The following is an 18,008-nucleotide window of genomic DNA, read 5'->3' on the forward strand; positions in this document are numbered from 1 at the left end:
TTTTTCACTTCTCAGAAGTGCTGAGTCTCAAAAATCCAGAGCCCAGGAGATTCATGTGACAGATGATATACTCTCCACAGCATGTTTTCCATTCACCTATGTAGCTCTTTCTAGCTCTTCCCTCCTTCCAGCATTTTCACCAGAGGTAATTTCATGGATTCATGCCTGTGCTGGACGTTGTGAAGAAAACAAAAGAAAACAATGGACTGTCTTTTAATCATCCTTAAATAGCTCACTAAAATTTAAACAATGCTTGCATTCTCTCTGTAAACACAGTGACTGATGCCCAGGCCCCTAGGACTGCTTAGAGCTAATGGGATTAATAAGTATGCCTGAGGGTAACATCTATCACAAATTAATATTTCTCAAGCATCTATTGTATCTCTTCCAAAACCTGTTTAAGTCTGTTATGATTCCTTTTTATTTTATTTATTTATTTTTTTTTTTTTTTGAGACGAAGTCTCGCTCTGTTGCCCAGGCTGGAGTGCAGTGGCGCGATCTCAGTTCACCACAACCTCTGCCTCCTGGGTTCAAGTGATTCTCCTGCCTCAGCCTCCCGAGTAGCTGAGACTACGGGTGCCTGCCACCACACCCGGCTAATTTTTTGTATTTTTAGTAGAGATGAGCTTTCACTGAGTTAGCCAGGATGGTCTTGATCTCCTGTCCTCATGATCCACCCACCTCGGCCTCCCAAAGTGCTGGGATTACAGGCGTGAGCCACCACGCCTGGCCTAAGTCTGTTATGATTCTATAATCTGATTTGGTATTATGTAAACTGATGAGTATGAGTGCAACAAGAGTCGTTTCTATGAAAACTAGTCGAATGCTTTGGAAGGAGTTGATAAATGCTGTCACTTTTTAAAAATTGCTATCAAATTAGGTGTTAGCAATACTACATCACTGAAGAAAAATCTTAAAACTCTCAGGATTCCTCCACGAATATTATTTCCCAAGTGTCAGTTGCTTGTGAAACTGCTTCATGAAACAGAAACTGTTGCATTATAGGTATGAGCACCCAGTCTTTAAAATCACTCATAGAAAAGGCTTAGCTGGCTGAGTGCAGGGGCTCATGCCTGTAATCCCAGCACTTTGGGAGGCTGAGGCAGACAGATCACAAGGTCAGGAATTCCAAGACCAGCCCGACTAATATGGTGAAACCCTGTCTCTACTAAAAAGACAAAAATTAGCCAGGCGTGGTGGCGGGTGCCTGTAGTCCCAGCTACTCGGGAGGCTGAGGCAGGAGAACCACTTGAACCTGGGAGGCAGAGGTTGCAGTAAGCCGAGGTCGTGCCACTGCACTCCAGCCTGGGCAACAGAGCGAGACTCCATCTTGAAAAAAAAAAAATAGGCTTAGCTTTATTTCCAAAGATGAGAAAATGAATGCACATTTATATATTTTAAATTAAAATAAAATATTTAAGATCTCTTTTATGGATCACTAGTTTAGCCATCTTTTTTGCTTAACACATCAGATACCGGTCTCAATTGCTTCAGATAGGATTTCTATCATTCCAATTATATGTGATAATCATTATCCTTATGTAGCCAATAAACTCATTGAAGAGGATTTTTTTGGTTTGTTTTTTGTAGAGACAAGGTTTCACCGTGTTGCCCAAGCTGTTCTCAAACTCCTGGGCTCAAGCCATCCTCCCACCTCTCCCTGCCGAAGTGCTGGGATTACAGTGTGAGCCAGCACACGCAGCATAGGGGGCTTGTTAAAACCCACATCACACAACTAATATTCAGAAATGCATAATGTTGTATGCCACTGTGAATGCAAAAGACAACAAATATAACAGGTGCTGGGAGAAGGGAGAAGTCTGATTGAGACTGTAGGGATGAGGGAAGACTTCACGAAAAAGGCAGAGTTTGAATTTGTGCTGATACCAGCAGGTAGGGTTTGGAGATTAGAGAAAACAGGGGGCCATTGCAGACAGGAAATAAAACTTGAGCAAGAGCAGGGACAATAAGGAGACTGTCAGTAGAGCTGAGCTTTTATTTGGTGTATATTAGTGCTTTGGGGTCTTTGGGTTTCAAGGGATAGATTCATTTGGTTTATTCTTTTTTTTTTTTTTTTTTTTGAGGCAGAGACTTACTGTGTCGCCCAGGCTGGAGTGCAGTGGCACAATCTTGGCTGACTGCAACCTCTGCCTCCCGGGTTCAAGTGATTCTCCTGCCTCAGCCTCCCAAGTAGCTGGGACTACAGGCATGCGCCACCACGCCCAGCTAGTTTTTGTATTTTTAGTAGAGACAGGGTTTCGCCACATTGGCCAGGCTGGTCCGCCCGCCTCAGCCTCCCAAAGTATTGGGATTACAGGCATGAGCCGCTGCACCTGGCCTATTTGGTTTATTCCTAATTAACTGTAAGAGTCCCCAAAGACAGGAATAGAAAGACATCTAGAACTAAGGTGGCATGTCTGCTTTTCCACATTCTAGCCCGAGGAGTTAGTTTTAATTTTCTGGAACCATTTATTATGTTTAGAAGGAAGATGATTCATTCACTCAATAAATACTTTTTGAGCAGCTAGTATGTGACAATTTTTTTTTCTTTTCCTTTTTTCTTCTTATGGTCTACTGGTCATTTCATATGTGACAAAAATTATGCTTTTTATCAGCTAGACATCACTGAGAAAAATAGACATGACCCCAAACCCACAGAGCTTATTGAAAGACATTTTGCAACTATACTAATAAATTGCAAAAGAGATGTTTTTTAAACAAAAGGAAAACAGGGTGCAATGAATACACATTAGGGAATCAGGGAGAAACTGTGGGAAAGTGAAATTTAAGATGAGGAAGAAAAGATACATAGAACCTACAAAAAGTAAGTAGAAAAGAGCATTTTGGACATGTGCTAAAAATCACCTGCAAAAAAACATGGGGATATTTGAGAAATTAAAAGAAGACCACTGTGGTTGGCACAGAAGGAGGGAGAGAATGACTTGAAGTGAGCTTGGAAAAGTGAGCAGGGCTTAAATACACAAAGCCTGTGGCCGTGAAAACGGGTCTGACTTTTACTCTGAGTGCAGTGGAAAGCCTTTGGGGGAATTTAAGCAGAAAGCTAACATAATAAGTAATCCAGTTCTACATTAAAAATCATCCTGGTTCTGGCCGGGCGCAGTGGCTCACGCTTGTAATCCCAGCACTTTGGGAGGCCGAGGCGGGCGGATCACGAGGTCAGGAGATCGAGACCACAGTGAAACCCCGTCTCTACTAAAAAAAATACAAAAAAATTAGCCGGGCGTGGTGGCGGGCGCCTGTAGTCCCAGCTACTCGGAGAGAGGCTGAGGCGGGAGAATAGCGTGAACCCAGGAGGTGGAGCTTGCAGTGAGCCGAGACTGCGCCACTGCACTCCAGCCTGGGCGACAGAGCAAGACTTCGTCTCAAAAAAAAAAAAAAAAAAAAAAAAAAAATCATCCTGGTTCTATATACTAACTGAATTTGTGAGAGGCAGAAGTTGAAAGGAGAAAAACCAGTTAAGCTACTGTAGCATTCTCAATGACAGAAAATAGCGTAAAACTAGTCATTGGAGGAAAGGAGGGAGATTTGAGTGCTTTCCTTTGGAAACAGCAGAAATTAGCTAAGGGGTAAAAAGCAAAGGAAGAAAAAAGATGACTTCAAAGAGTGGAACCCAGGAAATGGCACTATTGGTACTGGTAAATCAGATCATGTCATTCCTCTGCTCAAGGCGCATGGCTCCCATTTCACTCAGAGTAAAACCCAAAGTCCTTAAGATGGCCTAAACAGTCCTATAGAATCTGGCCCTGTTACCTGTCGAATTTCATCATTTACTTTTCTTCCCCTTATTCCATTCTAGCCATCCTGGCCTCATTCTTCTTCCTTAAACATGGCCCTGGGTCCTTTGCAGTATTAACCTGTCAAGCTTCTTTCTCAAATGTCACCTCTCCAGTGCCATCTTTCCTGACCACCCTATTTAAATTTGTAACTGCCCCACACCCATATTCTCGAACACTTACCCTACTTTACTTTTATCGTCTGACATACTATATAATTTACCCAGTTATGCTGCTTGTTGTCTACTTTCTTTTCTAGAATATAAGCTTCATAAAGGCAGGGAGTTTTTGTCTCTTTTATTCACTGGTACATCCCAAGCACCATGCCTGGCATATATATAGGAAGCACTGAATAACCATTCGTTAAACACATGGGGAATTTAGCATATGATAAAGGTAACGTCTGAAACCAGTGATAAAAAGCTGCTTTGTTCGATAGTTGATGGGATTTCTGGGGAACCACCTGGAAAAAGATAAAGTTGGATCTCTACCTCATACTTACATCCGAATAGTCTTCAAATGGATCGAAGATTTAAATATGAAAAATGAAACCACAAAAAGTTATGCAAGAAAAAAGTGGGAGAATTCCTTTATAACTTTCACCAAAGAAAAACTTTCTAATCACAACTGAGAATCCAGAAGCCATAAAAGAAAAGATTGATGGGTTTAACTCATTAAAAACACCAAAAGTGGCCGGGCGCAGTGGCTCACGCCTTAATCCCAGCACTTTGGGAGGCCGAGGTGGGCGGATCACGAGGTCAGGAGATTGAGACCATCCTGGCTAACACAGTGAAACCCCATCTCTACTAAAAATACAAAAAATTAGCCAGGCGTGGTGGCAGCCGCCTGTAGTCCCAGCTACTCGGGAGGCTGAGATAGGAGAATGGCGTGAACCCAGGAGGCGGAGCTTGCAGTGAGCCGAGATGGCGCCACTGCACTCCAGCCTGGGTGACAGAGCAAGACTCCATCTCAAAAAAAAAAAACACACACACACCAAAAGCATCTGCATGAAAAAAAAAAAACTATAAGCAAAGTAAAAAGACATGTCAAGTTGAAAAAAATATTTTGCCACTCAAATTACAGTGGTCTCATCTTTCTAATATATAAAATACTTCTCTAAATCAGCAAGAGATTAGGAGTCCAACAGAAAAAGGTACAAAAGGCCAGGGACAGTGGCTCATGCCTGTAATCCCAGGACTTTGGGAGGCCGAGGCAGGCTGATCACTTGAGGTCAGGAGTTTGAGACAAGTCTGACCAACATGGTGAAACTTCATCTCTACCAAAACTACAAAAATTAGCTAGGGGACTATTGGTGGTGTGCACCTGTAGTCCCAGCTACACAGTAGGCTGAGATCGGAGGATCACTTGAGCCTAGAAGGTGAAGATTGCAGTGAGCTGTGTTTGCACCACTGCACTCCAGCCTGGGTGACGGAGTGAGACTCTGTCTCAAAAAAAAAAAAAGAAAAAAATTTTTAAAAAGACAGTTTACAGCAAATAAAGTTCAAATGGATCTTAAACACAGGAAAAGTGTTCATCTGTACTGAAAACAAGAGGAAATTTGTATTAAACTAGAGAAAGCTGGATATTTTATCACCAAGCTTGATATTTGCCATGAGTTTGATATTTTCCACAAGTATAACATATTCTGTTGGCAAAGCTGTGGGGAAACAGACACTCTTACACTGCTGGTGAGAATGCGATAGATTGCATTTTCAGAAAAATGGCCAAAATTCCTCCCATCCCAAATGCTTTCTTTGCAAGTGACTTTGACACTCATCCCATTATAGATGTGGAGGTCTGTGTGCTCTCCACTGGATCTCGGCAAGGCTGTGACTGGAGGATGCAAAGCTTTGTGACTTCCAAGGCAGATCATTAATGGCAGTAAGGCTTCTACCTCATTCTGTTGGGATGCTTACTCTAAACCCGGCCACCTTGTCAGGAGGAAACCCAGATAGCCCATGGAGAAGCCCATATGGAGAGGAGCCAAGGCCCACAGCCCTAGCCGAGCTCCCAGCTGAAAGCCAGCACCAATTTGCCAGCCTTGTGAGTAAGCCATCTTGAAAGTGAATCCTCCAATCCCCAGTCAAACCTTCCCACCTAGTCCTGCCCAAATTGCAGATTTATGAGCAAAGTAAATGATACTTGCTATCTTAATCCCCCAAGTTTTGGGATGGTTTGTTATGGAGCAAGATAATTGTTAGGGATTTTAGTACCCGAAAGTGGAGTGTTGAAAAAACAAAAACCTAAACCATAGGGCACTGACTTTGGAACTGAGCACTGGGAATAAGATAGAAAATGAGTGAAATCATAAAGGGCCTCAAGGAGAGTTAATGGAAGCCTAAAGGGCCTTTGTCAAAACTCAAAGGATAGTAAGGAGAATGTTATTAGAAGCTGGAGGATAGAGGACCCTCGAAGAAGAAACGTTGGATAACATTGTTACCTTCGGTTACAAGGAAAATAGAGGCCAGGCATGGTGGCTCACGCCTGTAATCCCAGCACTTTGGGAGGCCAAGGCCTCCCTTGAGGTCAGGAGTTTGCGACTAGCCTGGCCAACACGGTGAAACCCCATCTCTACTAAAAATACAAAAATTAGCCAGGGCATGGTGGCTTGCGCCTGTAATCCCAGCTACTCGGGAGGCTGAGACAGGAGAATCGCCTGAACCCGGGAGGCAGAGGTTGCAGTGAGCCCAGATTGCACCACTGCACTCCAGCCTGGGTGACAGAGAGAAACTCTGCCTCAAAAGAAAGAAAAAAAAAAAAAAGGAAAATAGAGAATGTACTTAATGAACTCAACAATCTACTAAGGAGATTCTCCTGTAGAAGATTGAAAGTGCCAACTGGCAGTTTCTGGCTGCCTAAAGTAAAATGTGAGGGAAATAGATAAACTAAATGAAGAACTGTTAAGTATAAGTGAACAATGAACTCCTGAGTTTGAAAAGAAAACTTTCTCATTTACATCCATCCAAGCAGCAAATAATAACCAAATTCAGAAAGGGATTTACACCAAAGATCTAATCCAGGATGGACTATAATATGCTGTGTAACAACTTCAGAAGGATCCAGGACAATCCCTCAGAGGACCTGTCCTCTCTTAAACACAAGGTTTCTAAGAATGGTTAAGGTGACGTGCCACTGCAGCTCACGAGGAACCCAAAGGAGAGAATGGCTGATCTCAAAGAGATTCGTGGGTGTGGCATTTGTATTGTAGTGTAGCTGGATTATAAATTGGTAAACACTCCAGTTTGGTTTTTGTTTTGTTTTGTTTTGTTTTGAGATGGAGTCTTGCTCTGTCACCTAGGCTAGAGTGCAGTGGCACGATCTTGGCTCACTGCAACCTCCACCTCCTGGGTTCAAGCAATTCTCCTGCCCCAGTCTCCCAAGTAGCTGGGACTACAGGTGTGTGCCACCACGCCTGGCTAATATTTTTTTATTTTTTTACACTTTTTATTGAAGTAAAGGAACATACAAAAATACACATACTATAAATGTTAAAAGTTCAATTATTACCAAGTGAATTCATCCGTGCAATCTTCATCCAGATCAAGAAACAGAACGTTACCAGTATCCCAGAAGATCCTTCTGTGTGTTCTCTCCTACTCTCTACCTCCTCAAGTGTATTATTATTTTTTTTTAATTATACTTTAAGTTCTGGGGTACATATACAGAACGTGCAAGTTTGTTACATGGATATACATGCTATGAACAGCACTCATGTAAAACAGCAACCTTAATTGATAAATGTTGTGCGTTCTGACTGCTCCGCCATCTGGCTGTTCCTCCATCTCCCTCTCCCCCGGCTTCCCTATTCTCTGAGACACAGCAATATTGAAGTTAGGCCAAGTAATAACCCTACAATGGCCTCTGAGCATTCAAGTGAAAGGAAGAGTCCATTCTTCACTAAAAGGAACCAGGGATTTTTTGCCACTCATGCATGAGCAAAGAAAGTGGTTTCTTGAGATGGAATCTACTCCTGGTGAAGATACTTTGAACATTGTTGGAATGACAATCAAAAACTGAAAATAAGATTAAGATTAATGAGAAGAGCATGTCGAATGCATTTGAAATAGGCCAAAAGCTTGGCCTCTTGGGCCAAACAGCCAAGTCATGTGTACAAAGGAAAAGCTATTGAAGAAAATTAAAATTGCTACTCCAGTGAACACATGAATGATAAGAAAGCAAAACAGCTGTGTTGCAGATATGGAGAAAGTTTTAATGGATTGGATAGAAGATCAAACCAGCCACAACATTCCCTTAAGCCAAAGCCTAATCCAGAACAAGGCCCTACCTCTCTTCAATTCTCTGAAGGTTGAAAGAGGTAAGGAAGCTGCAGAAGAAAAGTTGGAAGCTATAAGAGGTTTAAGGAAAGAAGCTGTCTCGATAACATACATAAGTGAAGCAGCAAGTGCTGATATAGTAGCTGCAGCAAGTTATCCAGAAGACCTAATGAGGATCACTGATGAAGGTGGCTATACTAAACAACAGATTTTCAGTGCAGATGAAATAGCCTTATATTGGAAGAAGATGCCATCTAGGACTTTATTTATTTATTTATTCATTTACTTTTATTTATTAGTAGAGATGGGGTTTCACCGTGTTGGCCAGGCTGGTCTCAAATTCCTGACCTCAAGTGATCCTCCTGCCTGTGCCTCCCAAAGTGCTGGGATTACAGGCACAAGCCACCGTGCCCAGCCCAATCTAGGTCTTTAATAGCTGGAAGGAGAAGTCAATGCATGGCTTCAAAAGACAGGCTGACTTCTTTTGTTAAGGGATAATGCACGCGGTGACTTTAAGCTGGAGCCAGTGTTCATACTATTCTAAAAATCCTAGGTTCCTTAAGAATTATGCTAAGTCTACTTTGCCTGTGCGCTAGAAATGGATCGACAAAGCCTGCATGACAGCACATCTGTTTACAGCATCGTTTACTGAATATTTTAAACCCACTGTTAGGCTGGGTGTGGTGGCTCACACCTGTAATCCCAGCACTTTGGGAGGCCGAGGCGGGCGGATCACGAGGTCAGGAGATCGAGACCATCCTGGCTAACACGGTGAAACCGCACCTCTACTAAAAATACAAAAAATTAGCCTGGCGTGGTGGTGGGCGCCTGTAGTCCCGGCTACTTGGGAGGCTGAGGCAGGAGAATGGTGTGAGCTGGGGAGGCGGAGCTTGCAGTGAGCCGAGATAGCACCACTGCACTCTGGCCTGGGCGAAAGAGCGAGACTCTGTCTCAAAAAAATAAAAAAATAAAAGAACCACTGCTCAGGAAAAAAAAAAAATCTCTTTAAAGATTACTGGTCATTGACAATGCACCTGGTTACCCAGGAGCTCTGATGGAGATGTACAAGAAGTCTAATGCTGTTTTCGTGCCCATTAACACAACAACCATTCTGCAGCCCACGGATCAAGGAGTAATTTTGACTTTCAAGTCTTATTATTTAAGAAATGCATTTCATAAGGCTCTAGCTGCCATAGATAGTGATTCCTCTGATGGATCTGGCCAATGTAAATTGAAAGCCTCCTGGAAAGAATTCATCATTCCGATGCCATTAAGAACATTTGTGGTTCGGGAGAGGAGGTCAAATATCAACATTAACAAGAGTTTGGAAGAAGTTGATTCCAGCCCTCATGAATGACTGAGGCTTTCAAGATTTCTGTGGAGGAACAAACTGCAGGCATGGTGGAAATAGCAGGAGTACTAGAATTAGAAGTGGAGCCTGAAGATGTGGTGGAATTGCTGCTTATGGATGAGCAAAAAAAGTGGTTTCTTGAGATGGAATCAGTTCCTGGTGAAGATGCTTTGAATGCTGTGGAAATGACAATTAATTTAGAATATTCCATAAACTTATTAGATAAAGCAGCAGCAGGATTTGAAAAGACTGACTCCAATTTTGAAAGAAGTTCTACTGTGGTAAAAATGCTATAAAACAGCATCACATTCTACAGAGAACTCTTCCGTAAAATGAAGAGTCAGTGCAGCAAACTTTATTGCTGTCTTTTGTTTGTTTGCTTGTTTGTTTGAGACAGAGTGTCGCTGTGTCGCCCAGGCTGAAGTGCAGTGGTGCAATCTCGGCTCGTTACAACCTCCACCTCCCGGGTTCAAGCAATTCTCCTGCCTCAGCCTCCCGAGTAGCTGGGATTACCGGCACTCGCCACCATGCCTGGCTATTTTTTTGTATTTTCAGTAGAGACGGGGTTTCACCATGTTGGCCAGGCTGGTCTCAAACTCCTGACCTCAAGTGATCCGCCCACCTCGGCCTCCCAAAGTGTTGGGATTACAGGCGTGAGCCACCACGCCCAGCCTTATTGCTGTCTTATATTAAGAAGTTGCCTTGGCCCGGCACAGTGGCTCGTGCCTGTAATCCCAGCACTCTGGGAGGCCGAGGTGGGCAGATCACAAGGTCAAGAGATCAAGACCATCCTGGTCAACCAACATGGTAAAACCCCGTCTCTACCAAAAATATATAGCTGGGCATAGTGGTGCACACCTGTAGTCCCAGCTACTTGGGAGGCTGAGGCAGGAGAATTGCTTGAACCTGGGAGGCGGAGGTTGCAGTGAGCCGAGATTGCGGCACTGCACTCCAGCCGGGGCAACAGTGTGAGACTCCGTCTCAAAAAAAAAAAAAAAAAGAAGTTGCCACAGCCACCCCAACCTTCAGCAGCCACCTCCCGGATCAGTCAGCAGCCATCAGCATCAAGGCAAGACCCTCCACTAGCAAAAAGATTACAACTCGCTGGAGGCTCAGATGATCATTACCGTTTTTTAGCAATTGAATGTTTTAAATTAAGGTATGCACATTATTTATTTAGATGTAATGCCATTACACACTTAATAGATCAAATACAGAGTAAATTTAACTTTTATAGGCACTGGGAAACCAACAAATTCATGTGACTCACTTTATTGCAATATTATTGTGGTGTCTGAACTGAACCCACAATATCTCTGAGGTGTCCTTGTAGTTTTTTAATCATTTGGATGAAATGAGAGTCATTTTTCCCCTGCAGCAAATTTTAAACACTTAAACGCAGAAATTATTTCATGTATGTTTTTGTCTTGCAAGATGATAGAAACGCGCTAATTTTTTTAAAAGAAAAGTTTGACCTGAATGACTCAGAGTCCTGAAGACTATCAGCACAACGGCTTAGATAACCTGGTGCTACACTTTCACTCCCTCCCCTGAGGGTCCCTGTAAGAACCGTTTTTGCCTGAGCCAGGGTTGTGCTTGATGTTTCAGGAATCACTGACATTTCAGGATGTGGCCGTGGACTTCACCAGGGAGGAGTGGGACCAGCTGTACCCTGCCCAAAAGAACCTCTATCGAGACGTGATGCTGGAGAACTACAGGAATCTAGTTGCACTGGGTGAGGATGGTATCCCTGTGAAACTGGAAGCCATTCACGTGGGTTTATTTCCTGAACTAGTGGAAGCCTCCAAAGCTTTTGTGAATATAGTTTGGGCTGGGACAGAAGAATGCTAATCAGTTTTGGAGTCAGAGACCTTTGTTTTCTGCTTTCTCCTCCAATGGAACGTCTTGATTGAGTTTGAGATGGGTAGCTTTATTTTGCTGCCTCTGAAGTCTCCCCTCCAGAGGCTCTAAAGATTGAAAAGGTTGGGAATGTGTCTGAGAATTTTGTTCCCAGTACATACTCCTAAGATGTATGTTACTCCCATGAATAGGGTATCAGCTTTATAAGCCAGAGGTAATCGCGCAGTTGGAGCTAGAGGAAGAATGGGTGATAGAAAGAGACAGCCTGCTGGACACTCATCCAGGTAAGTGCATACTCTTGGGCACTGCTACTTAATGAGGGAAAACAGCCACTTCTGAATCACTCAGTGGAGTGTTCCAAAAATCTCCCTCTGAGATTTAAGGAATACTAAGCCTTTTGAAAAAAATCAGTTCATATTTTATATTTTTCTGAAGTTGAAATGGCTGTCTTATTTTTTCTCATTGAACAGATAATATACACTTATTGTTTTAAAAATGCACACAAAACAGGGGTTATTTTGAAGGTATCCATTTAAACACCCATAAATACCTTGATATTGCAGATATCCACACAGAACTTTCTTTGTATTTTTGGTTTACACATCCCCTCTCAGTATTCTTTAAATCTTTCTTTTCCATGAGAGGTGATCCGAGAAGAAATTTTTTAAAAAGCTTTCTTTTCCATATCAAAAATCTTCTGCCATTTTAATCTGTTTTTCATATTTTCTTTTTCCTTTTATCATCAAACTCTTGACACTTGTCTACCACCCACGGCCTAATTTCTAATTCTCTTGCTCTCCTTTGTGATATGACCCCGATTCCTACCTCTACTACTAACATTGTTTCCTTGGAGATTACCACTAATTTCCTTCCAGTCAAATCCAGTGGCTACAAAGCCAGTTAGGATTGTGTTGACTTTCCCTTCTTGAAATGTTCTTCCACCCTGGCTTGTGATGCACACGACTCTTGTCTCTTCCAGCTTCTATCTGTATCTCCCTCTGCCCCTTTCCTGCATTTTCTTCCTCCTTATTCTCCTAAAAATATGTATCCCCATGGACTGGCTGTTCCACTCTGCAGTAAAGTGCTTTTAAGTTGTCCTTCTGTATCATTTTCCCATTTCTCCATTTCTGGTCCCAGTATTTCACCCACATTCTCCTGTCACAATTGAGATTATGGCTGGGCACGGTGGCTCACGCCTGTAATCCTAGCACTTTGGGAGGCCGAGGCGGATGGATCACCTGAGGTCAGGAGTACGAGACCAGCCTGGCCAACATGGTGAAACCCAGTCTCTACTAAAAATACAAAAAATTAGCCGGGCGTGGTGGCACTCGCCTGTAGGCCCAGCTACTTGGGAGGCTGAGGCAGGAGAATTGCTTAAACCTGGGAGTGGAGGTTGCAGTGAGCCAATATTGCACCACTGCACTCCAGCCTGGGTAACAGTGAGATTCCATCTCAAAAATAAAAAAAAATTTAGATTATATTTTTGTTTATTAGTGTCATGCTGTCATTTTACTTAAATATTTCAAAACCTGGATCTGTTGGCTTTATACTCTCTTCTTTAAAGCATTCCCTTAAATATGGGATTTCTTGACCAAAAAAAAAATCCCAACCACCTTAGTTTCCTATTGCCGGCATACCACCTGCAATGTTCTGCTTGGCTGTTTTACCAAGGAGTGGACTGCTGACTGTACACCAGATGCTGAGTTAGGTAGTTTCTACTCTGGTCCATGACACCAGGTGAACCTACCCCATCTCTGTGAGTTCCCACTCTGGCTCTTTGCTCTGGTACCTGGCTTCATCACTTGGACTTGGTTTTCTGTCATTCAAACTCTTCGGCTTTTTCAAGTTGACTTTGACTTGGCTATCCTTCTTGCTTTTAATGCTCTAAGTGATCTTAGGTAGAAAACCTTGTTCCTGGCTGGGCACAGTGGCTCACACCTGTAATCCCAACACTTTGGGAGTCCGAGGTGGGCAGATCACGAGGTTAAGAGATCGAGACCATCCTGGCCAACATGGTGAAACCCTGTCTCTACTAAAAATACAAAAATTAGCCGGGCATGGTGATGTGTGCCTGTAGTCCCAGCTACCTGGGAGGCTGAGGCAAGATAATTGCTTGAACCCGAGAGGCAGAGGTTGCAGTGAGCCGAGATTGCGCCACTGCACTCCAGCCTGGGAACAGAGCAAGACTCCATCTCAAAAAAAAAAAAAAGGAAAAAAAACTTTGTTCGTGTTTCAGCCTCACTGAGATCTCTTAGCCTCACTGAACGAGAATTTTCACCTAACCAGTGCTCACATTCCGTGAATAGAGCTGGTAATTAAGACATTTTGTCAAGAAGCCCGGGTACCTTCCCTGACAACGCTGGGACATATTTCTACAGCCTTCTACATCCCCAAACCTGGGGAGTAGGAAACTAAAGGAACAAATTAGAGAACTCCCTTTTCAGGTAAATTTCCAGGGCGGGGACCTACAGCAGAGAGCAGAGCTATTCCTTCCCCCAGGCACATATGCTGCCATCTGTAGGACCCACACTATCTCCTATTGTGTCCCTCTCCACAGACCCCCAACTTGAAAAAATAATTGCTAACTTAGGAAAATTTCCAGATTTTGGCCACGCACAGTGGCTCATGGCTGTAATCCCAGCACTTTGGGAGGCCAAGGCAGACGATCACTTGAGATCAGGAGTTCAAGCCTGGCCAACATGGTGAAACCCCATCTCTACTAAAAATACAAAAATTAGCCAGGCGTGGTGGCGGGTGCTGGAATCCCAGCTACTTGGGAGGCGGAGGCAGGAAAATTGTTTGAATCTGGGAGGCAGAAGTTGCAGTGAGCCAAGATTGTGCCACTGCACTCCAGCCTGGGCAATCGAGTGAGACTCTGTCTCCAAAAAAATAAAAAGAAAACTTCCAAATTTCATTGTACATCTATATGTGGATGCCCAAGGCTCTTGGTTCACAGATAAGCTTGAGCAAGTGGTTTTTTTCACATCTCTTATCAGGGACAGGCAGCCTAACCATCTTCTCTAAGGTGACTGCTTGCATTTCTTCAATATCCTGTGAGACAGAATCAGGGGTTCCCCTGAGAGGATGTAGTAAAACATTTCTGTTTGTCAGGAGGCTAAGAGAATGATAGAGCTTATGCAGCCTAATTCTGCACACCCGCTAGGTTACTGCATGCCTCATTGTTATTGACATTTGCTGGTCCTTATTTATCTAAAATCTTTCTTAAGCTAAGCTGAGACCTGGAAAATACCTAGTAGATTTGGCAGCAAGAAGATTGGCAATTATATTATTGAGAGAAGTGACAGGAGGATGATTAGAAGAACAGTCAGTTTGTACATTGTTGCATGAACAACGGGGAGGTTTAAAAAGAAAAAATTAGAGCTAGCAAGTGTGTAATATTCTTATAAGCAGCTAGAGTGAGGGCCGGGCACAGTGGCTCATGGCTCATGCCTATAATCCCAGCACTTTGGGAAGCCAAAGCAGATGGATCACAAGGTCAAGAGTTTGCGACCAGCCTTGGGTTCACCAATATGATGAAACCCCATCTCTACTAAAAATACAAAACTTAGCCAGGCGTGGTGGTGGGCATCTGGAATCACAGCTACTTGGCAGGCTGAGGCTGGAGAATCACTTGAACCTGGGAGGCAGAGGTTGCAGTGAGCCGAGATTGCGCTACTGCACTCCAGCCTGGGTGACAGAGTTAGACTCCGTCTCAAAACAAAAAAAAAGAAGCAGCAGCTAGCTAGAGTGAGGAGTGGGAAGGGGAAATAATAAAGAGGATATTAGCAGCCAGAATAAAAGGTAATGTCAATACAGGATTGTTCTAGGCCAGGCTCAGTGGCTTACGCCTAGCACTTTGGGAGACCGTGGAAGGATCCCTTGGGCCCAGGAGTTCAAGACTAGCCTGGGCAACATAGTGAGACCCCCATCTCTACAAAAAATTTAAAAGTTAGCCGGATGTGGAGGTATGAGCCTGTAGTCTCTGCTACTTGGGAGGCTGAGGTGGGAGGATCACTTGAGCCTAGGTGGTCGAGGCTGCAGTGAGTTATGATGGCACCACTGCACTCTAGCCTGGGCAATAGAGTGAGACCTTGTCTGAAAAAACAAAAGAATTGTTCTAAGCAGGAACGATTTTACTTGTTTATAACAGTGAAGGGAAGGAACCAGTAGAGAGGACAAGTAAAAAAATAGATACAGCTGAGTGCGGTGGCTCACGCCTGTAATCCCAACACTTTGGGAGGCCGAGATGGATGGATCACTTGAGGTCAGGAGTTCAGGACCAGCCTGGCCAACATGGTAAAACCCCGTCTCTACTACAAATACAAAAATTAGCTGGGCGTGGTGGCACGCACCTGTAATCCCAGCTACTTGGGAAGCTGAGGCACGAGAATCGCTTGAACCCCGGAGACGGAGGTTGCAGTGAGCCAAGATTGCACCACTGCACTCTAGCCTGGGTGACAGAGCGAGACTCTGTCTCAAAAAAAAAAAAAAAAAAAAAAAAAAAGCTACAAGAGATAGAGCAAGGTTTTAGAAGAGATGGGAGTGGGATATTGGGGGAGTTCACACATCATGACTTCTGTTTTCTTGGCAAATTAGGAAGCAGTGTCCTTTGTTGAGTGTAAGGTAATTGCGAAGGCAGGTAGAGGACTCATGGTACATTTGCTGAAGCTTACAAGAGTCAATGGAAGCTGACCAAAGACGAGCAGAGGCAGCACTGAGCAGCGATGAGGGCCCCAGTGAGACTCTGCCTCATACAGCTGTGGTTTCTAGTTTGCATGAGTATGCTCTTCCTCCTGTTATATTTAACACTGGAAAGGGTTTATAGGACAGGGGTTGAGGGTGTTAGATTTTAGGGACTAATGGAGGAAAACTGTGTGAAACTGTATGGGAGTTAATTCAAATGATTTGACAAGTCTAGGAAGTGACAGGAAGTAGAATGAGGCCTGAAGAGGACTTAAAACTAAAAGACCAAGGGAGAGTCAAAGAAATGGAGATGTAGAAGAGGTCAGAAAGAGGCAGAGTGTGAGTAAGTCAGGAGAGTGTTAACAATGAGTTGGAGATTTCTTACGTGGAGCAGGCAAGGTCCAGAATATGAATGTATTCTGTAAGTAGACTGTTGAAGGTGGAACAAAGGTGAAGGCACAAACAACTACCAGTTGGATTACAAGTTGGAAGAGAAGCATCCATGTAATAGCAACTGAAAAAAATAAAACACCTAGGAATAAACTTCAACAAGAGATATACAGTACCTTCATAGGAGAAACTTTAAATACTTCCAACAGACGCAAAAATAAACCTGAATAAATAGACATGCCAAGATGGCAATGTCCCTACTATACATGTAATACAATTCCATAAAAAGTACCTGCAGGCCGGGTGCCAGGCCTCACACCTGTAATCCCAGCATTTGGGAGACCGAGGCAGGTGGATTGCTTGAGTCCAGGAGTTTGAGACCAGCCTGGGCAACAGGTTGAGAGGCCATTTCTACCAAAAAAAAAAAAGTAGCCAGATGTGGTAACGCACGCCTGTAGTCCCAGCTACTCAAAAGGCTGAGGCAGGAGGATCGATTGAGCCCTGGAGGTCGAGGCTGCAGTGAGCTGTGATTGCACCACTGCACACCAGCCTGGGCAACAGTGTGAGTATGTCTCAAAAATAAAAAACGTGCCGACAAGAGTTTGAGGGGAAAGCTAGGTAAGCTTATCTAAAGTTCATATGGAAAATCCAAAGCACAAAAATTACCAAGAAAATTCTGAGAAGGAAAATCAATAAGGGAGATTATTCCTACTAGATATTTAAAATATGCAGTAAAATTTCATTAATGAAGTCAGACCAACTGAACAGAATAGACAAGTCAGAAGTAAACCCAAATACATGTGGGCATTTACTATAAAGGCATTATTTTAAATAATGGCATCATTTCAAATTAGGAGGTGGAAAGTGGGCCATTGTAGTAAAGTGTTGAGACAACTGGTGCTTTTGAAATGTGCACCTCTTCATATATGGTAGGTAGCCATCTGGAGAGAGACAAAATTGGATCTATAACTTACCCCTTAAGCCAAGATAAACTCCAAAGGAAACAGATTTTACATGTAAAACATGAAACTATAAGAGATCTGGAAGAGACTGGGTGTAGTGGCGCACACCTGTAGTCCCAGCTACTCAGGAGGCTGAGGCATGAGAACCACTTGAGCCTGGAAGGTGGAGGTTGCAGTGAACTGAGACTGCGCCACTGCTCTCCAGCCTGGGTGACAGAGCAAGACTCTCTTTAAAAAAAAAAAGAAAAAGGGGGGAGGGAGAGATCTGGAAGAAAACATGGGAGAAATCTTTTATAACCTTGAAATGAGGGAGTTTTTTCTGACTATGATTTAAAATCCAGAAGCCATTAAAGAGGAGATTCATATATTCGATACACAGAAATCCAAAAATTCTGCATGGTATAAAATAATAATTCTGCATGATGTAAAATAATAAACTAAGTAAAAAGATAACAATGGAGGAAAATATTTTCAACTTATGTCAAAAGAGCTGATCATCCATTAATATTATAAAATGCTCCTCTAAATTAATAAGAGGCCAACAGCCCAATAGAAATAATGTGAACAGTTCTTTTTTTTTTTTTTGAATGGAGTCTCGCTCTGTTGCCCAGGCTGGAGTGCAGTGACACGATCTCCGCTCACTGCAACCTCTGCCTCCCAGGTTATGAACAGTTCTTAAAGGAATCCAAATACA

At 43.2% G+C, this 18,008-nt stretch overlaps 1 protein-coding gene across 3 annotated transcripts in view; it reads left to right on the plus strand.

Annotated features, from left to right (window-relative positions):
• ZNF713 (zinc finger protein 713) overlaps nt 1-18,008 on the plus strand; it is a 57,325-nt gene that overhangs the window by 28,140 nt on the left and 11,177 nt on the right. For 2 of the 3 annotated variants that reach the window (XM_030795774.1, XM_030795775.1), the window contains 2 exons: nt 11,028-11,154; nt 11,471-11,563. In XM_030795774.1, coding sequence (XP_030651634.1) covers nt 11,028-11,154; nt 11,471-11,563 — 220 coding nt within the window. Of the gene's footprint in view, nt 1-5,329; nt 5,838-11,027; nt 11,155-11,470; nt 11,564-18,008 lie in introns of those variants that run through there. The other variant, XM_030795773.1, reaches the window with a different exon arrangement.

This window comes from Nomascus leucogenys, chromosome 17 (assembly GCF_006542625.1).
Source record: "Nomascus leucogenys isolate Asia chromosome 17, Asia_NLE_v1, whole genome shotgun sequence".
NCBI lineage: Eukaryota > Metazoa > Chordata > Mammalia > Primates > Hylobatidae > Nomascus > Nomascus leucogenys.